The sequence below is a fragment of the Nansenia antarctica genome (genome assembly GCF_963989245.1).
Source record: "Nansenia antarctica genome assembly, chromosome: 20".
In the NCBI taxonomy this organism is placed as follows: Eukaryota; Metazoa; Chordata; class Actinopteri; order Argentiniformes; family Microstomatidae; genus Nansenia; species Nansenia antarctica.
The window spans coordinates 4,655,409-4,674,751 of NC_137693.1; the positions used below are offsets into that span (position 1 = coordinate 4,655,409).

At 43.8% G+C, this 19,343-nt stretch overlaps 3 protein-coding genes across 3 annotated transcripts; 1 reads left to right on the forward strand and 2 right to left on the reverse strand.

Moving 5' to 3' along the window:
* The first annotated feature begins 332 nt into the window (after window positions 1–332).
* chordc1b (cysteine and histidine-rich domain (CHORD) containing 1b) lies at window positions 333–5,081 on the forward strand. The gene is made up of 11 exons (XM_080549709.1): window positions 333–433; window positions 883–932; window positions 1,049–1,105; window positions 1,330–1,463; window positions 1,829–1,932; window positions 2,162–2,220; window positions 2,466–2,536; window positions 2,971–3,076; window positions 3,601–3,720; window positions 3,990–4,052; window positions 4,300–5,081. Exons 1-11 carry the CDS (start codon window positions 370–372, stop codon window positions 4,477–4,479), a joined length of 1,008 nt encoding a protein of 335 aa, XP_080405835.1. The 5' UTR covers window positions 333–369; the 3' UTR covers window positions 4,480–5,081.
* Window positions 5,082–6,865: 1,784 nt separating this feature from the next.
* On the reverse strand, window positions 6,866–12,785 carry LOC308174878 (importin subunit alpha-5-like; the record flags this gene model as incomplete). Its single annotated transcript, XM_080549988.1, has 12 exons — window positions 6,866–6,949; window positions 7,347–7,493; window positions 7,595–7,777; window positions 7,918–8,151; window positions 8,375–8,551; window positions 8,844–8,930; window positions 9,184–9,266; window positions 9,422–9,521; window positions 9,752–9,917; window positions 10,119–10,204; window positions 11,563–11,703; window positions 12,717–12,785. The coding sequence occupies 12 exons, from the start codon at window positions 12,783–12,785 to the stop codon at window positions 6,866–6,868; spliced, it is 1,557 nt and encodes a 518-aa protein (XP_080406114.1).
* Window positions 12,786–14,005: 1,220 nt separating this feature from the next.
* LOC308174879 (importin subunit alpha-5-like) lies at window positions 14,006–19,210 on the reverse strand (the record flags this gene model as incomplete). The annotated part of the gene is made up of 12 exons (XM_080549989.1): window positions 14,006–14,089; window positions 14,490–14,636; window positions 14,737–14,919; window positions 15,057–15,290; window positions 15,518–15,694; window positions 15,990–16,076; window positions 16,330–16,412; window positions 16,567–16,666; window positions 16,908–17,073; window positions 17,275–17,360; window positions 18,060–18,200; window positions 19,145–19,210. 12 exons carry the CDS (start codon window positions 19,208–19,210, stop codon window positions 14,006–14,008), a joined length of 1,554 nt encoding a protein of 517 aa, XP_080406115.1.
* Between the last annotated feature and the right edge of the window lie 133 nt (window positions 19,211–19,343).

Sequence of the window (19,343 nt, forward strand, 5' to 3'; positions counted from 1 at the left end):
GTTGATAATAAGGTTAGATATGACAATCAATTTGCGATGCGGTACTTTCATTAATAACCTTTTCAAAATGACACATTTGACAGGTGTAATTATGTGCTGGATGCTGGTCAGTGCGGTGAACTATCGTATGCCGAAGTTTTCCGAAGTTTTCCGAAGTTTTCCGAACGAACTGAAACGACTCTATTGGTCGTTCTCCGATCTTTCCCGAGTCGTGTCGGTCATTTCCGGAATCCGGATGCAGCAGGCAGACACATAGTTAGCTAGTAGCTACCTCTTTTCACCAGCCTCTGAATTTTAGGTGCTGCAAATTAATTTGCCTAGATTATCAGATTAAACTGTTTGACTTGTATTGAGCTAACTCTAGTAAGCATGTCGCTTTTGTGTTACAACAAAGGATGCGGACAACGCTTTGACTCAGACAAGAACCCTGATGGTAAGTCATGAGCTAACTAGCTAGCTATGTAACCTGGCTAACTTGATCATAGAGAGCATAGCTAACCGGCATATCAATGGGGGGGCAGCTAGCTAGCTAGCATGGAGCTCTAACTCTGCTGCCTTCGCTAGCTAACTGTGTCTAATGTCATTTGTTTTCTGTTTTCCATTTGATTGGGTAACGATAACGAACCATATCAAAGTGCTTGACCTGACTTATTGTGTAAGTAAGTTACCCAGAGCTAAGCCAGCTATCTATCTTGCTAGCTAACTTGGCTAGTGTCGGTTTCTTGAGTGGGGAATGATGGGGATATGATATCCAATGTCACTTGCTGTTGACATTGCTAAGTTATCTACTTACCTTCTACTTACCTACCCCCTTTACTGAGGTCGGTTAGTCAAAGTGATGATGACAGTGTTATATAACATGATGGTCCCTTGTGTTCTCAGATGCATGCACCCACCACCCAGGTGGCCCAGTGTTCCATGATGCGTTGAAGGTAAAACACACGCACGCTTCTGTTTGTGTGATCAACTTTTAACAGACTTTTACTGTCAGTACTGGAATGATTGAAAATCCCTTGGTTCTCTGACCCTCTTGCTTGTATCTTCCCAGGGTTGGTCCTGCTGTAAAAAGAGAACAACTGACTTCTCAGACTTTCTTAGCATCCCTGTAAGTGTTAATACCACCATCATGGCCATTCATTTCCTCAAAAGTTATGTCTGATCAATTTCACATAATGGACAGACATTATAACCCACGTAAAAAATGTTGCCTCAGCCTTGGGCCCGTCGTTATGACGATGCTAATGGAGTTTGTAAACAGATTTGCACCAGAATAATAGCTCCCTTTCAGCACAGAGGTAAAACTGTCTGTATTGTTGTGACTTTTCCTAGGGTTGCACAAAAGCACCCCACAACGACGAGAGACCCCCTGAACCAGTGAAACCCGAGAAGACAGATGCTGACGACCTGAAACCAGAGTTCATCATCCCAGCTCCAAAGTCTCTGGAGTCCATACAGAGAGCAGGGTACTTACTTTGAGTTGTAAATAAGTCTGTTAGGGCTTTTTACAGTTAAGGCTCTGTTAATGTAATCCTCTCAAATACTCCCAGTTTTACTTGTATATTATGTTTTATTTTATATCATGTAATTAGGCTGCTCATGTTCCTACAGTAGTGTGGTTACATCAATTCCCTTTTAAACCATTTAGCAGACGCTTTTATCCAAAGTGACTTACAATTAGAAATTACAGGGACAGTCTCCCTGCAGTAACTTAGGCTTAAGTGCCTTACTCAAGGGCACACTAGTGGTGGTGTTCCCAGGTGGGATTTGAACTCATGACCTTCTGATCACCAGTCCAACTCACTATCCACTCCGCCGGTTGTTGTTTTAGTCCAGATGATCCGGTGGTGAGACTGCAACAGAAGATCTCTGCCTCTCTGAAGCAGGCTCTGGAGAAACTGAAGATAACAGAGGACAGTACCACTGAGAAGAAAGGTGAGGACAGAAGCGTGTCCTCTCCTCTCCTTCATCTGCTCTGATCTGAGCGGACAGGACCAGTGAAGGCAACGTGGTGGACTTCTCCTGGGAATCTGCTTTTCCCTGTCATCTTCATTCACATCATTGAGCCCAGATGAAGGAAAGGAGAGAAGGAGTGAACGTCTTCTTCTTCTTCTCTTTTTTTTTAACCAACAAAGTCTTACCTTTTTTCCTCTTTTCTTTTCAGAGGAGGATGGAGATGAGATTAAGGTTGGAACATCTTGTAAAAACGGAGGATGTGGGAAGGTACTGCGCTTCATATTAGTAAATAGAAGAAAAAAAAAGGGGGGGGGAGAGTCTCAAAAGTGCCTGACGATGTATTTATATGAATTATTCCCCTCATCACCTACTTAAATGATTTCCTAAAGTATGTTTGTTGAATAGCTGTTTTGATTGTGAATTTTAATACAAATTGGGCTCCTTGTGGTTCGCCTATATATTTCAGTGTGGGCAACGGTAGACGTGAATTTGTTCTGTGTGTTGTTTCCCAGACCTTTGATGGACCAGCAACTAATGAGGAGGTCTGCATGTACCATGCGGGATTTCCCATCTTCCACGAAGGGTCAGTTTTGTTATAATGGCTTAACATGGCAAACTGATTCTTAAGGGCTCTGCACACAGCGTGCGATTTCTGTTGCGCGTCAACGTTCCATTTTGAAGTTTGAATGGAAGTCTATGAGAACATCGTAAAACATCGCATCCCAATGCACACAGCGTGCGATGCAATTTCTGTTGTATGTTCTCATAGACTTCCATTCAAACTTCAAAATGGAACGTTGACGCGCAACAGAAATCGCACGCTGTGTGCAGAGCCCTTTAGAGTTAGAAATAGCAAAAGAAAATGCAAAGCCATAATGATTAACATTCCTGAATGGAATTTCAGAGTATCTTGAGAATTCTCACACATTTAGGGATCTGGAGACCTTTACTCAAAAAGCAGATGTGGCAGAATGAGATGTCAGTTATTGATCATGCACGTGTTCCCTTTTCTCCCAGGATGAAGTACTGGACCTGCTGTAAAAGGAAAACCTCTGACTTCGACACCTTTCTCTCTCAGGAGGGCTGCACCAGGGGTACCCACCTATGGAGGAAGAAGGACACGGTGTGTGTGTGTGTGTGTGTGTGTGTGTGTGTGTGTGTGTGTGTGAGAGAGAGGGGTTGAAGAGTCATGTTTGGGAATGCCATTCTCGACTCGATCATACAAAATTCCTCAGGTGCAGGATTAAAATAAAATCATTTATGTTTACATTTTAATCATTTAGCAGATGCTTTTATCCAAAGCGACTTACATTTAGAGATTACAGGGACAGTCTCCCCGGAGTAATTTGAGGGCTAAGTGCGTACTTAGCTTACTTTACTCTGCGAAATTCGGTGTTCACCTTAACATGTCCGTTCTTGTCCTTGAAATGCGTTCTCTTCTGCGAATGCATTAAATAATTGAAGAGTATTTCGATTGAGTGCAGGTTTTTTTTCCTTCATAAAAGCAGAATGAAGAGATCATGTGTCAATCCCCTCTAACTCCACCACGTTGTCACTGGTGCACCAAGGCCAAATAAAGAAAAGCGTGGCTGACGGCGGTGAGGTCAAGATTGTAGCTCCTAACTGGTTTCTCTGTTTTCCCTCCAGGGTAAGAAGGTGGTGCCGTGTCGGTTTGACTGGCACCAGACTGGAGCACAGGTCATCATCTCCATCTATGCCAAGAACTCCATCCCAGAGATGAGCTTCGTGGAGGGGAACTGCTCTACGGTGAGTGAGGGGTCCTCAGGTGTGGATTTCCCAGAATATTTGTATCAAATTTTCTGAAATGTACAACACTATTCCCTACCAGTGTGCATTGAATAGCAAGAAGATCGTTTTTAAAAGTCTGGTAGCCTCTTTTCCTGATATTGACTGTCAAGTAGATTGCACTAATGGTCCCTTAACCACAGTCCTCCACCAGCAAGAGCAATATCCATGCACTTCTTGACGATTCTTGATGGTTATTGGTCTAAATGTGTTTTCTTTTGACCCTGCAGATCAACATTCGCATCATTTTTGAAGGCGAGAAGGAATTTGAGCAGAAGATCAGTTTGTGGGGAGTAAGTCGTTTTCCACTGGTGCCTCAAAACAGCCAAGTACACTTCATGTCACACTCACTGTAATGATGATGATGATGATGGTACTAGTAATGATAACCCGAATGCAGTCAACTTTCAGTCCATAGTGCTTACAACGTGAATCTAAATATGGACCAAATGCTCTTAAGTGATATAGACAAGTTATGTTTTGTTATAATTTTGCTGTCAATCTGAATTGTTCACCTGTTCCCTATTCTCCTGTTCGCAGGTGATTGACATGAGTAAGAGCGTAGTGAACATGATGGCAGCTAAAATAGAGATCGCCATGAAGAAATCGGAGCCCATGTTCTGGGCGCGACTCGACCTGCCTCCCCCCGTCAGCCCACCCAAGGAGCAAGAGAAGGAGGATGGAGAGAGTGAGAGTGAGGAGGAAAGTGAGGATGAATGAAGATGAGGAGTACCGTACATGTCTGCTAGAACCCAAGTCACACACACACTCTCCTCTCATCCTTGCTCTCGTTAAGGATTTTCTCTGCAGGGATACCACTGTAAATGCACAATTCCAAACCCGCCCCGAGCCCCTACTTCCTAGGCACATGTGTAGATCTGAAAGGACTGGATTGATGTAAGCAATATGGTGGACATTCCACCTAGGCTATATGGTAATAATGTGGATCTTTAATTTCATTAGCTAATTCCTCAGATCTACACATCAGGGGGGTTAGGGTAAAGAGGTTGATTTTGGACTGATTGTGTCTCTGGTTATCCCCTAGCTTTGGACCGAGCCGCCGGGCTCCATCTCATAGGACCAATCATACTCATTGCATGGGAGCAGATCAAAATAATTTCCATCTGTGCTCTTTTAATGAGTGTGCAGTGGTTGAATTCCATTTCTTTCTGCTGCCTCTTTAAAAGACATTGAAACCTCAGATCTTTTTGTATGTGGCCAATGTCATTTGAATGTCTCCTTTAGCACTTTGCTCTTTCATCCTTTTGCATTCCACATTTGTTTCATTTCTGGAGAGTTTGCATGAAATGGTGTAAAAATCAAATGGCTGAACTGATAATGATTCACAGGGTATATCCGGTGTCTTGAAAAGTATTTATGTAAACCAGCTCCTTCCCTTGGGATTTTTTTAAACGTTTTTTTTTTTTTTTTTTTCCTAACACCAGGGGAGCCACCCCTCCTAAATGTCGTTGTTTGGTACCTGTACTGTAGCAATGACAATAAAGACCATTCATTCATTCATTCAAAAGTTGATAAATACATTTTGGGAAAATCAAGACCCTTAATAAGTATTAAAAAGTCTTATCACGATTGTATGAGGTCTTGAATTTTGTAGGTATTTTTCTGAATTAGACTGTCCAAAGAGTTTGAGTCCTAAAAACGTTTAGTAAAACTTTGTGAATTTATTAGTTTTATTAAAAAACAAAGATGAACCGGAAAGTCTGTTGTATGAGTGGTCTAGTCTATTGCAAACTAAAACTGTTAAGTTAAAGGTCTCATTGATGTAAATGGTTACAGCTCGAAGTGGCGGTGAGGTCTGGAAAAATGTTGACAAGGTCTTTAAAAAGTCTTAGAAAGGTATTGAAATTAATTAATTAATTTTGCCATTTAGCAGACGCTTTTAATCCAAAGCGATTTACAATTACGAATTACAGGGACATTCCCCCTGGAGTAACTGAGGGCTAAGTGCCTTACTCAAGGGCACACTAGTAGTGGTGTGGTTTCAGGCGGGATTTGAACTCACAACCTTCCGATCACAAGTCCAACTCACTATCCACTACTAGACCACCACTACCCCTCACTAGACCACCACTACCCCTCAATGTACCCCACCACTACCCCAATCCTGTATATACCCTGGATTCAGTTGTTCACATCAATGTTTCAGTTTGTTCACATCAATGTTTCCAGTTTTCAACGTGCCTGTCTAAGATCCTCATCTCATGAAGATTGATGTCAGTGCAAAGATATTTTATATACTGTTGAATAAAACATGGCCTGCATACACCTTTCCATTTCACTGCAAATATGGTATGTATTCAAATTGAACAGCCAGCATGTATTTTAGTTGAATTATTGAATTCACGATTGCCTGTTCCATCTTATGAATAGAAGCCATGGGATGTCTGAATGTTAAATCCCACCAGCTGAACAAACTAAATTGTAGACGACCGGTGAGGCTGTAATTCATCAGGAACCATTGTACTCTATCAAAAATAAAGTTTTCCAATTAAATGAGTCTGAAAGAGCAGCATCTTTCATGATAAAAAAAATGTTAATCAATTTTGGATGTGATGAGCATGGACAGAAACCACCATGTGCAGTATCCATTTAGTAATTCTGTGGGATGACTCACTACATGCTAGCAAGTCTGCCCTCTTCAGCTCTTCGTCAATTTAGTGTGAGGTAATTGACCCAGTAGAGGGCACCAACACCAGACTAACCCCATCAGTGGGCAGTGTACGATCATTAGAATTGATTGAGTCAGAGTAGTGGCCGACAAAAGGAGTGAGAAATGTGTTGTGAAAATATGCATCGCCTACAGAGGGTCAGACATTTCTCCCCGTTGGTACCCCAGATCAAAGAGAATTTATGGGAACTACTGTAGTCATTACATGACTGTGCCAAGGGAAACACATTGGGCCATAGGTTACCTCTTGCCAGGGGCCCAGAACAAATTTACAGAGTCTAATGTTTAGCAGCCTTGAGGATTTCATGCTTAACTCGATGCAAAAACAAGAGTAATGAGGGTGTTCATTGCAAAAACATTACTTTATTCATTTTCCATTTCAAGTATACAAAACATCAAAACCCAGTTGGTGATTGACTAAAACTTAAAGGTATTGACCTCAGGGGCGTGGAACAGGAAGGCAGACTCTGTGGCCTCAGTCTTCAGGCAATCGCCCTCCTCCTAAGTGAAAGAGAATCATGACACGAGCAGCAGTCAAATATACACATGAGCCATCCCACCAGTTCAGGTGCTATACAGATGGAATGTGAATCCACAATCGTCCCAGTAGACTAATTCAAGAGACACAAAATGGCATAGCATTAGACTTTCAGCTTGACATGTGCAGGGGTGGCAAACGTCCTAAACGGAGTACAGGCTCACTCAACTAATCAAGGTCTGGAACAAAGGGGAACATTTCTAGCATTACTTCCATAGGGAAGTTGCATCCTAGTCGGCCACCTTTCCAATCAATGAAACTTCTCAGTGGGATTTCACACGACGCAGCCAGTAACTAGCATGTGCCTCAACCTCAGAGTAAAAGATCAGAATTCAGATGATCAAAGTCGGCATAACTCACGTCAGTGAAATACTTCTCAATGAGGCTCTGGGCAGCCCGGTAAACAGTGTTGTTCTCATGGTTCTGCAGCAACTCTATGCGGTCCAACCCTCCCAACTCCTCGACCAACAGACACAGCTTCTCGGTCTCTCCAACCTTCTCAGACGCCTGGGAAAGGAAACAGGGATTGACAAGAGAATGAGGGAAAAATTAGTAGTTATGGGGGGGGGTGAGAGAACAGTATCTCCCCTATGCAGAGTTAATCTCACCATAAAGATGTTGTTGATGGCATCCAGTATGACCAGGATGGTTTTGGCATCTTTGACCGTCAGCAGGTTCAGTATGGCCTCCAGCCCACCAGTCTGCACCAGCTGTACCACCTGCTCCACAGTGCCCCCGCTGGTGAAGTTGGTAATGGCCCACACTGCCTCCCGCTGAGTTTTAAAGTCCCCCTGAGAAAGAAGCAGGGTGAATAAAGGCTCCAATGTCTCCCTTCACAGAACAAACAGTGGATTTTATTTTACAATCAAATGCTAAAAAAGAACAGTCTGACTGCAGCACAGAGCTGTGTTCACATGCAGGCTTAACTCACGTTCCGGAGTAGGTCGATGAGTGGGGGAAGCAGACCACAGGTGAGTAGTTGCTGTATTTGCTGACAGGGACCTGCTGCGATGTTGGACACAGCCCATGCCGCCTCCTTCTGCACACTGGCCTTGGAGTGTCTCATCAGCTTAGGCAGGGCTGACAGAACCCCAGCATCGATGGCCATCTGAGTCTGTACGTCCGAACCGCTCACGATGTTCCCTATGGCGCGCAGTGCAGGGGTCTGCAGAAAGAGACCTTGTTTTATTATACTGAACAGTAAATCTAAAAAGTAAACCATAAATCTTTTTTCAGCAACAACCAGTCAGGTGCATCACTCCCTGGCGTCATGTTAATGCACTCGTGACCAACTGGTATTAAACCCTGGTCATCAGTGCTTCACATCTGTTAAAGGTAGGCAATGTAACCATCACATTCTCTCCACCCGCCCCCTCCCCACACTTTACCACTATTGTGAGCTCCTCAAAGTCCATGAGAGCCACCAGGCGAGGGATTATGCCAGTCTTCGCCACAATGTCAATGCGGTCATTGGACCCATCTGTGAGGTAGGATATGGCCCAGCATGCATCAGACAGGATGTCCTTGTCACTGAGGTGTAGCAGCTGGATCAGAGAGGGCAACACCTGCCATAGAAGAGAAGTCTTTCTCAGGGGACCTTGCATGGTTAAGCAGGCAATAACGGCATAAAGCACTCGTTTAAACCAAGCTTACCGACTGAACAGTTGGAACCTCCATGCCATGAATGGAATACTCAAGACAGGCACATGGTGTCAAGTTGGCCAAATCATATGTGACAGCAGCTGGTGAAAGCGGCAACAAGTCAGCAACCAAGTCTGAAATGTTCAGACTTTTATTCACCAACTGTTTCACCAGCTGCTGTCACATACTATACAAGATATGGCTCTAAATACACACCTGCTGAACTGCAGAGAGGGGTGGGAAGGGGTTCTTGTTCCGGCAGAGGTTGGACAGGGTCCAAGTCAGGTTACGCAGGTAGCCCACCTGGGTGGGGACAAGTCATTTTGTTTCCTTTAATTCACACTCAAAGGACATGTTAACAACCAGGTGAAGGCAAGTCAGGCATGCAGCTAGCCTGCTAACACATTTACAATTATTTTCTTTTTTAAATCAGTTAAGGTGGAAGGAGACAATAAGAGGAAGTCACTAGTGTATTGGAATACCCCACACCCACAGTTACTTTATTTAATCTGTATGAACAGAACTACATAAGGAATCCTACAGAAGATGGGCTTACAGGAGTGTCTGGGGTGAGGCGAGCCAACAGGGCAGGAATGACGTTGCACTCGATCAGCGCGTCACGATAGGCTGCACCATCACCTGACAGGAAAAATCCAACTTAAATAGGCCATTTAGCTGCCACTTTTATCCAGAGCGACTTACATTGCAGTGAGTACATACATTTGTGTATACTGGCGGGAATTAGATGGCAAGATTAGAAAGTAAATCACCGTTCTAAAGTCAATATGCATTACCTGCAATGTTGCCCAGAGCCCAGACAGCCTGTTCACTGATGTGTAGCATGGGTGACGCCAGCAGGGTGATGAAGGCAGGCACTGCCCCGTGCTCTACCACCTAAAAACACAACATCTCAATTCCAAACTCCCCACTTGCCCACCTGTTGGGAGAGGTGAAGTGTGCAATCTACCATGTTGTCTTCCATCTAGTCAATCCTACTTAAGTAGGTTAATTAGGCCACATAATCAGTTAGTCCGAGCCAGGGAGTTCTACCATGGGAACTCAAGACACTCACTCCTATAACCAACTGGTGTTAGTGTGTATTTCCACATGCATAGTCAACATACCTTCTGCGTGTGCCAGGAAGTTCCAGATGCAATGTTAGTGAGTGCCCATGCTGCCTCAAACTGCAGGGAAGGTTCATCGAGGCCCAGGAACTCCACAAAGCGTGAGAGCAGTCCTGCATCTACAATCTCTTTCAGAGGAGGGTTGCGTTCACGAGACAGCAGCTTCCTACAGAGGACAAGGGATTACTGTGTGACAGGCAGTGGGACTTACTCCGTCTGACATTTCAGCTTCATGGCTTTTCAAGGAGACTAGCTGCTTGTTAAGTTCAAGTAACTGTCAAGTGTCAACCCCTTCTCACCTCATGACAACCAACACAAACAGTTTTTTCAGATGCTTATAAATACTGGCATTTAACTAATATCCTACCTGGCCGCCTGACAACCTCGGGTCTGCTGGTCCTTGCAGTCGCTGTTCACCAGGCCAATGATGTCCTCAATAGTCGCCAAAATAACCTAGGACACAGTGGTGTAGTCTAGTTTTTTCTAGTGGGTATACTGTGATTTTGCCCTCCCAGTCAGAGCGACACCTGTCCCGTAGCGACACCCCATAAGCACCACCACACTCACTTATGCATACAGTATGCATCTACACCGGTGTTTGCTGCCTTGGGGGGGACTGTACTTGTACATCAAGCTGCCTCACGCTACAGAAACAGGAGATAGGCTCCTGCCCCCTAAGGGCCGTTAGGCTCAAGAACCATCGGTTCTACTTATGTGGTCTTGACACTTTCTCACCTGGTTCTTGCTCTCTCTCTCTCTCTCGTGTGCCGACACCATCCTGCTCTCTCTCCTTCTCTCCCTCTCTATCCTCCTCTCTCCCTCTTTTGCTGTCAACCAAAAGGCAAATATAACAACCAGAGTATTTCTAATTTAATAAGAGGTATACATTGAATTCATATCAAATCATAACATCATTCTAATTGAATATTGGGTTGCTGTGGGCAATAGAGTCAGATACTGTCTTTACTTACTCTCTCACCTGTAAGAAAAACATTTCCAATGAGTGAGGGTTTGTGCCAATGCTTCAATCTACTGTACATATACCATTATGGTATTACCATAAAGCCCAATTCTAGCAGAATAAGAAAGATTGTATATCTACTTTAAGTAAAATAATAAAGGGCATCCAGTTAGCTCTTTAGCTGGTATGTGTGCAGGAGACTAGCTCATCTAGTCACCTCTGAGCTAGCTAGCTTGCTAGTTCTTTGACACTATTATTCACACCATGAAACTATAATCAGACACTTTCTAATCACAATAATAACGACTAATTTGAACCAACTTTCTCTGTCAGAACACAGTAATTATATTTGCTAACGTTTCAACTTGCTTACTTTCTTCTGCAGAGCTTTCACCCTGCAAAAACTCTCGCGTCGCACGCGCACACAAAACAAAAACAAAACCATTCTCCAGCGCGGCACGAAGCGAAGTGTGGAGGTTGGTCTGGCCCGCCCACCCCAAGGCAATTGTAGGGGAAATACTGAGAGCATTCTGAACGACTGGTTATGCGATAACAAACATGTCAGAAAGTTCGAAGTAAGTGCTTCGTAACACAGACGGGGTGAATTTTATGAATAAAAGTGTGAAAGTTCTGTCACAAAACGCTGTTACGTATCCTCGTACATTTTTTAGTGGGTATACGCAAATCCTTGGCCTTTCCTAGTGGGTATACGGCGTAGTCCTGCGTATCACGTAGACTACACCACTGCGGGTAGGACACCATTCATTGTAACCATGGTTAGGGTCTTTCAATGTACATGTTCGACACAAACGTGTCTGTAGTTTAAACTGAGCAGCACTGTTAATTGTACCTCTTGATTATCGGTGTTGAGTTCAGGACTGAAGACCTCGTCCTCTGCCATGACAGAGATGTTTCTCCTCTTCAGAATGTTCTCGTTCTTGTGAGCTTTGCGTAGCTCAACGCACTCGGCAATTCTGCGCTCACGGAGTTTCTACAAGTGAGAACAAATCAAGTTTAACAGTTTAACACTTAATCAGCCCTGTGAGTACTAGTGGTCTTTGAATGAATGGTCTTTGTCATTAATATAGTACAGGTACCATACAACGAAATTTGGGAGGGGGGGCTCCCCTGGTGCTAGGAAAAAAATACTAAAAACAAGGGAAAAAGAGCTGGTTTACATAAATAAAGGCTATATCCACTATCCACTATGTGTGTAAGTAGCAGGTTAGCATTTTAAAGAGGCGGTGTCATGCCAAAACCTGGCAGCTGCCAAATTCTGGCAGGGCCATCAACGATTCAGGAGCGAATTACGTGTGAAATTAGCATGCTAGCAGACTGTGGTTTCATATAAAAATGGTATATATTATAGCTGACTAGTGAGCCTGCATCAACCTTAATGCTATTCAAGTGCAAGAAGATTACAATTGTCTTCGCAGTTTAAGATACACACATCACACGTATACACACTCTGTTAGGTAGGTTAGTAGCTCTTGTAGGTTGGTAGGCACGGCTGGTAGGCACGGCTGTTCTAGTGTCAACTGTCACTTAGATGTAACTGCCACTTTCACATTTGAAATAAGATTCGACAGCTCATGACGTTAGAATTATAAGGTTCCATCTCCATTTGTCAGAATTGAGTTTTTTTTTATCAAATCTGATCCATTGGGTGTTTATTAATGCCTGTGTGGTGTTATTTTTAAAATGTTGACATTTCTTAGTTAGTAATTAATAAAATACAAAGGTTCCATCTCACAAAACATAATGGAATGTAAAAACTTTGACGCTCAATATCTCTGAACTGCCCTAAACGGAGATAGAACCTTATAATTCTAAACGGAGATAGAACCTTATCATTCTAAACGGAGATAGAACCTTATCATTCTAAACGGAGATAGAACCTTATCATTCTAACGTCACGAGTTGGTGTAGTGCTGTTCTAGTGTTAAGCGATGAAAAGCGAAACAATAATCATCATAATACATTATAATTGATAAGTTCGCTCACCGCGGGCTCTTTCCCTTTGTTTTTGAACTTGCTCATGCGGTCATCGGTAACAACATTCTTGGTAGGCATCGTGGACGTTGACTGGTAACTTGAGACTCTCCTCGACAATCAAGTATATGATTATAATGCTCCTCCACGTCCAGGTGGAGTTTAAATAGTCCCAAAATGGCGTAATATCGGGTCAGGTGAAACTCGTTAGCCGTGATTGTTTATTTATTTATTTTAATCTTCGCGCCATCTAGTACGGTGGCCGACAAGGGCTACACCCACACATCTAATGGCGCACTTTTCCTTAACTTGTTTACACATTGAATGCTCGTTTTAATATTTATTTTTGTTGGATCTGTTTTTAGCCTATGATACTGTAGGCAACAAAAAAAAGCACACCGTCATGTAGGCCATCATGTACTGCCAGACATAACAGCAACGGTACATTCATTTATTAGGGGCCCTCAAACCTGCAATATGAATTTGGTTGCAATATATCAGGTATCCTATATATCAGTATATAGACGAAACATTACATTTGGACCAAGAATGCCATTGCACAGTTTCAAATTATGCTTTATTGTATTCCATACATGTAGGCTGCAAATACAATGAATGACTATTCAAGATAATAATCCAAAACTAAATGCAATCAGTGTTACTGTAGGCTACTGTAACATCTTTGGAGGGTATTTTCTATTGTCACACTATTGTGCCATCTTTTCTGTATCCTATGAGATTGAATTATTACAGTGAAATCAAAGGTTCGGAAAACGACTGTATCCTCCTCATTGACACCAAAGTGCCAAAACAAATGTTTCACAGCTTTCGCTCCTCACCCTCTCTGCGTCTCCTCTCCTCACCTTCATCTGCACAGTATAGCTACTGGTCTGAAAACATGTCAGGTGTAACAGCGGAAAATAAGCGACTTTATTTTCACAGCTTTATTGAGATGTGTTGCGTATGTATCCGTGTATGTTTAAGTTTATAGTTATGTCACATTACACAAGTGTAAGAGAGTAAAATCCTTAGGCTTCAGTTCCTGACATTGCAGCACAAGACAATAAGGCGATAAGGCATAATTCAAGATAATAAAAGAGTGACAATAGTACAGGACAAGGGCCTGACATTATGCCTGTGTGTTGCTTTCGTCACATCTTCATATGGTGGTGTGGTAGTCCTGTGTGTCACTGTCGACGATGATGAGGGTGATGAGGGTGTTCATTGCAAAAATATTACTTTATTCATTTTCCATTTCAACATTCAAGTATACAAAACATCAAAACCCAGTTGGTGAGTTACTAAAACTTAAAGGTATTGACCTCCGGGGCGTGGAACAGGAAGGCAGACTCTGTGGCCTCTGTCTTCAGACAATCGCCCTCCTCCTAAGTGAAAGAGAATCATGACACGAGCAGCAGTCAAATATACACATGAGCCATCCCACCAGTTCAGGTGCTATAATACAGATGGAATGTGAATCCACAATCGTCCCAGTAGACTAATTCAAGAGACACAAAATGGCATAGCATTAGACTTTCAGCTTGACATGTGCAGGGGTGGCAAAAGTCCTAAACGGAGTACAGGCTCACTCAACTAATCAAGGTCTGGAACAAAGGGGAACATTTCTAGCATTACTTCCATAGGGAAGTTGCATCCTAGTCGGCCACCTTTCCAATCAATGAAACTTCTCAGTGGGATTTCACATGACGCAGCCAGTAACTAGCATGTGCCTCAACCTCAGAGTAAAAGATCAGAATTCGGATGATCAAAGTCGGCATAACTCACGTCAGTGAAATACTTCTCAATGAGGCTCTGGGCAGCCCGGTAAACAGTGTTGTTCTCATGGTTCTGCAGCAACTCAATGCGGTCCAACCCTCCCAACTCCTCGACCAACAGACACAGCTTCTCAGTCTCTCCAACCTTCTCAGACGCCTGGGAAAGGAAACAGGGATTGACAAGAGAATGAGGGGAAAATTAGCAGTTATGGGGGGGGTGAGAGAACAGTATCTCCCCTATGCAGAGTTAATCTCACCATAAAGATGTTGTTGATGGCATCCAGTATGACCAGGATGGTTTTGGCATCTTTGACCGTCAGCAGGTTCAGTATGGCCTCCAGCCCACCAGTCTGCACCAGCTGTACCACCTGCTCCACAGTGCCCCCGCTGGTGAAGTTGGTAATGGCCCACACTGCCTCCCGCTGAGTTTTAAAGTCCCCCTGAGAAAGAAGCAGGGTGAATAAAGGCTCCAATGTCTCCCTTCACAGAACAGTGGATTTCATTTTACAATCAAATGCTAAAAAAAGAACAGTCTGACTGCAGCACAGAGCTGTGTTCACATGCAGGCTTAACTCACGTTCCGGAGTAGGTCGATGAGTGGGGGAAGCAGACCACAGGTGAGTAGTTGCTGTATTTGCTGACAGGGACCTGCTGCGATGTTGGACACAGCCCATGCCGCCTCCTTCTGCACACTGGCCTTGGAGTGTCTCATCAGCTTAGGCAGGGCTGACAGAACCCCAGCATCGATGGCCATCTGAGTCTGTACGTCCGAACCGCTCACTATGTTCCCTATGGCGCGCAGTGCAGGGGTCTGCAGAAGGAGACCTTGTTTTATTAAACTGAACAGTAAATCTAAAAAGTAAACCATAAAACTTTTTTCAGCAACAACCAGTTAGGTGCATCACTCCCTGGCGTCATGTTAATGCACTCGTGACCAACTGGTATTAAACCCTGGTCATCAGTGCTTCACATCTGTTAAAAGGTAGGCAATGTAACCATCACATTCTCTCCACCCGCCCCCCGACCCCCACACTTTACCACTATTGTGAGCTCCTCAAAGTCCATGAGAGCCACCAGGCGAGGGATTATGCCAGTCTTCGCCACAATGTCAATGCGGTCATTGGACCCATCTGTGAGGTAGGATATGGCCCAGCATGCATCAGACAGGATGTCCTTGTCACTGAGGTGTAGCAGCTGGATCAGAGAGGGCAACACCTGGCATAGAAGAGAAGTCTTTCTCAGGGGACCTTGCATGGTTAAGCAGGCAATAATGGCATAAAGCACTCGTTTAAACCAAGCTTACCGACTGAACAGTTGGAACATCCATGCCATGAATGGAATACTCAAGACAGGCACATGGTGTCAAGTCGGCCAAATCATATGTAACAGCAGCTGGTGAAAGCGGCAACAAGTCAGCAAACAAGTCTGAAATGTTCAGACTTTTATTCACCAACTGTTTCACCAGCTGCTGTCACATACTATACTATAAGATATGGCTGTAAATACACACCTGCTGAACTGCAGAGAGGGGTGGGAAGGGGTTCTTGTTCCGGCAGAGGTTGGACAGGGTCCAAGTCAGGTTACGCAGGTAGCCCACCTGGGTGGGGACAAATAATTTTGTTCCCTTTAATTCACATTCAAAGGACATGTTAACAACCAGGTGAAGGCAAGTCAGGCATGCAGCTAGCCTGCTAACACACTTACAATTATTTTCTTTTTTTAATCAGTTAAGGTGGAAGGAGACAATAAGAGGAAGTCACTAGTGTAAGAGAATACCCCACACCCACAGTTACTTTATTTAATCTGTATGAACAGAACTACATAAGGAATCCTACAGAAGATGGGCTTACAGGAGTGTCTGGGGTGAGGCGAGCCAACAGGGCAGGGATGACGTTGCACTCGATCAGCGCATCACGATAGGCTGCACCATCACCTGACAGGAAAAATCCAACTTAAATAGGCCATTTAGCTGACACTTTTATCCAGAGCGACTTGCATTGCAGTGAGTACATACATTTGTGTATACTGGCGGGAATTAGATGGCAAGATTAGAAAGTAAATCACCGTTCTAAAGTCAATATGCATACCTGCAATGTTGCCCAGAGCCCAGACAGCCTGTTCACTGATGTGTAGCATGGGTGACGCCAGCAGGGTGATGAAGGCAGGCACTGCCCCGTGCTCTACCACCTAAAAACACAACATCTCAATTCCAAACTCCCCACTTGCCCACCTGTTGGGAGAGGTGAAGTGTGCAATCTACCATGTTGTCTTCCATCTAGTCAATCCTACTTAAGTAGGTTAATTAGGCCACATAATCAGTTAGTCCGAGCCAGGGAGTTCTACCATGGGAACTCAAGACACTCACTCCTAAGGAGAACCTATAACCAACTGGTGTTAGTGTGTATTTCCACATGCATAGTCAACACACCTTCTGCGTGTGCCAGGAAGTTCCAGATGCAATGTTAGTGAGTGCCCATGCTGCCTCAAACTGCAGGGAAGGCTCATCGAGGCCCAAGAACTCCACAAAGCGTGAGAGCAGTCCTGCATCCACAATCTCTTTCAGGGGAGGGTTGCGCTCACGAGACAGCAGCTTCCTACAGAGGACAAGGGGTTACTGTGTGACAGGCAGTGGGACTTACTCCGTCTGACATTTCAGCTTCATGGCTTTTCAAGGAGACTAGCTGCTTGTTAAGTTCAAGTAACTGTCAAGTGTCAACCCCTTCTCACCTCATGACAACCAACACAAACAGTTTTTTCAGATGCTTATAAATACTGGCATTTAACTAATATCCTACCTGGCCGCCTGACAACCTCGGGTCTGCTGGTCCTTGCAGTCGCTGTTCACCAGGCCAATGATGTCCTCAATAGTCGCCAAAATAACCTAGGACACAGTGGTGTAGTCTAGTTTTTTCTAGTGGGTATACTGTGATTTTGCCCTCCCAGTCAGAGCGACACCTGTCCCGTAGCGACACCCCATAAGCACCACCACACTCACTTATGCATACAGTATGCATCTACACCAGTGTTTGCTGCCTTGGGGGGGACTGTACTTGTACATCAAGCTGCCTCACGCTACAGAAACAGGAGATAGGCTCCTGCCCCCTAAGGGCCGTTAGGCTCAAGAACCATCGGTTCTACTTATGTGGTCTTGACACTTTCTCACCTGGTTCTTGCTCTCTCTCTCTCTCTCGTGTGCCGACACCATCCTGCTCTCTCTCCTTCTCTCCCTCTCTATCCTCCTCTCTACCTCTTTTGCTGTCAACCAAAAGGCAAATATAACAACCAGAGTATTTCTAATTTAATAAGAGGTATACATTGAATTCATATCAAATCATAACATCATTCTAATTGAATATTGGGTTGCTGTGGGCAATGCAGTCAGATACTGTCTTTACTTACTCTCTCACGTCCAACTACACAAAACAGACATTTCCAATTAGTGAGGGTTTGTTCCAATGCTTCAATCCACTGTCCAATAGGACACCATTCATTGTAACCATGGTTAGGGTCTTTCAATGTACGGTACATGTTCGACACAAACGTGTCTGTAGTTTAAACTGAGCAGCACCGTTAATTGTACCTCTTGATTATCGGTGTTGAGTTCAGGACTGAAGACCTCGTCCTCTGCCATGACAGAGATGTTTCTCCTCTTCAGAATGTTCTCGTTCTTGTGAGCTTTGCGCAGCTCGACGCACTCGGCAATCCTGCGCTCACGGAGTTTCTACAGGTGAGAACAAATCAAGTTTAACAGTTTAACACTTAATCAGCCATGTGAGTACTAGTGGTCTTTGTGTGTAAGTAGCAGGTTAGCATTTTAAAGAGGCGGTGTCATGCCAAAACCTGGCAGCTGCCAAATCCTGGCAGGGCCATCGACGATTCAGGAGCGAATTACGTGTGAAATTAGCATGCTAGCAGGTGTTTTCATATAAAAATTGTATATATTATAGCTGACTAGTGAGCCTGCATCAACCTTAATGCTATTCAAGTGCAAGAAGATGACAATTGTCTTCGCAGTTTAAGATACACACATCACACGACATACACACTCTGTTAGGTAGGTTCGTAGCTCTTGTAGGTCAGTAGGCACGGCTGTTCTAGTGTCAACTGTCACTTAGATTTAACTGCCACTTTCCAATTTGAAATAAGATTCGACAGTTCGTGAGCTTAGAATGATAAGGTTATATCTCCATTTTTGGTCAAAATTGAGTTTTTTACATAATCTGATCCATTAGGTGTTTATTAATGCCTGTGTGGTGTTATTTTTAAAATGTTGACATTTTAGTTAGTAATTAATAAAATACAAAGGTTCCATCTCACAAAACATAATGGAATGTAAAAACTTTGACGCTCAATATCTCTGAACTGCCCTAAACGGAGATAGAACATTCTCATTCTAAACGGAGATAGAACCTTCTCATTCTAAACGGAGATAGAACCTTATCATTCTAAACGGAGATAGAACCTTCTCATTCTAAACGGAGATAGAACCTTCTCATTCTAAACGGAGATAGAACCTTATCATTCTAAACGGAGATAGAACCTTCTCATTCTAAACGGAGATAGAACCGTAGAATTCTAAGCTCACGAGTTGGTGTAGTGCTTGTTCTAGTGTTAAGCGATGAAAAGTGAAACGATATATAAGTTATAATGGAGAAGTTCGCTCACCGCGGGCTCTTTCCCTTTGTTTTTGAACTTGCTCATGCGGTCGTCAACAACATTCTTGGTAGGCATCGTGGACGTCGACTGGTAACTTGAGACTCTCCTCGACAATCAAGTATATGATTATAATTCTCCTCCACGTCCAGGTGGAGTTTAAATAGTCCCAAGATGGCGTAATATTGGGTCAGGTGAAACTCGTTACCCG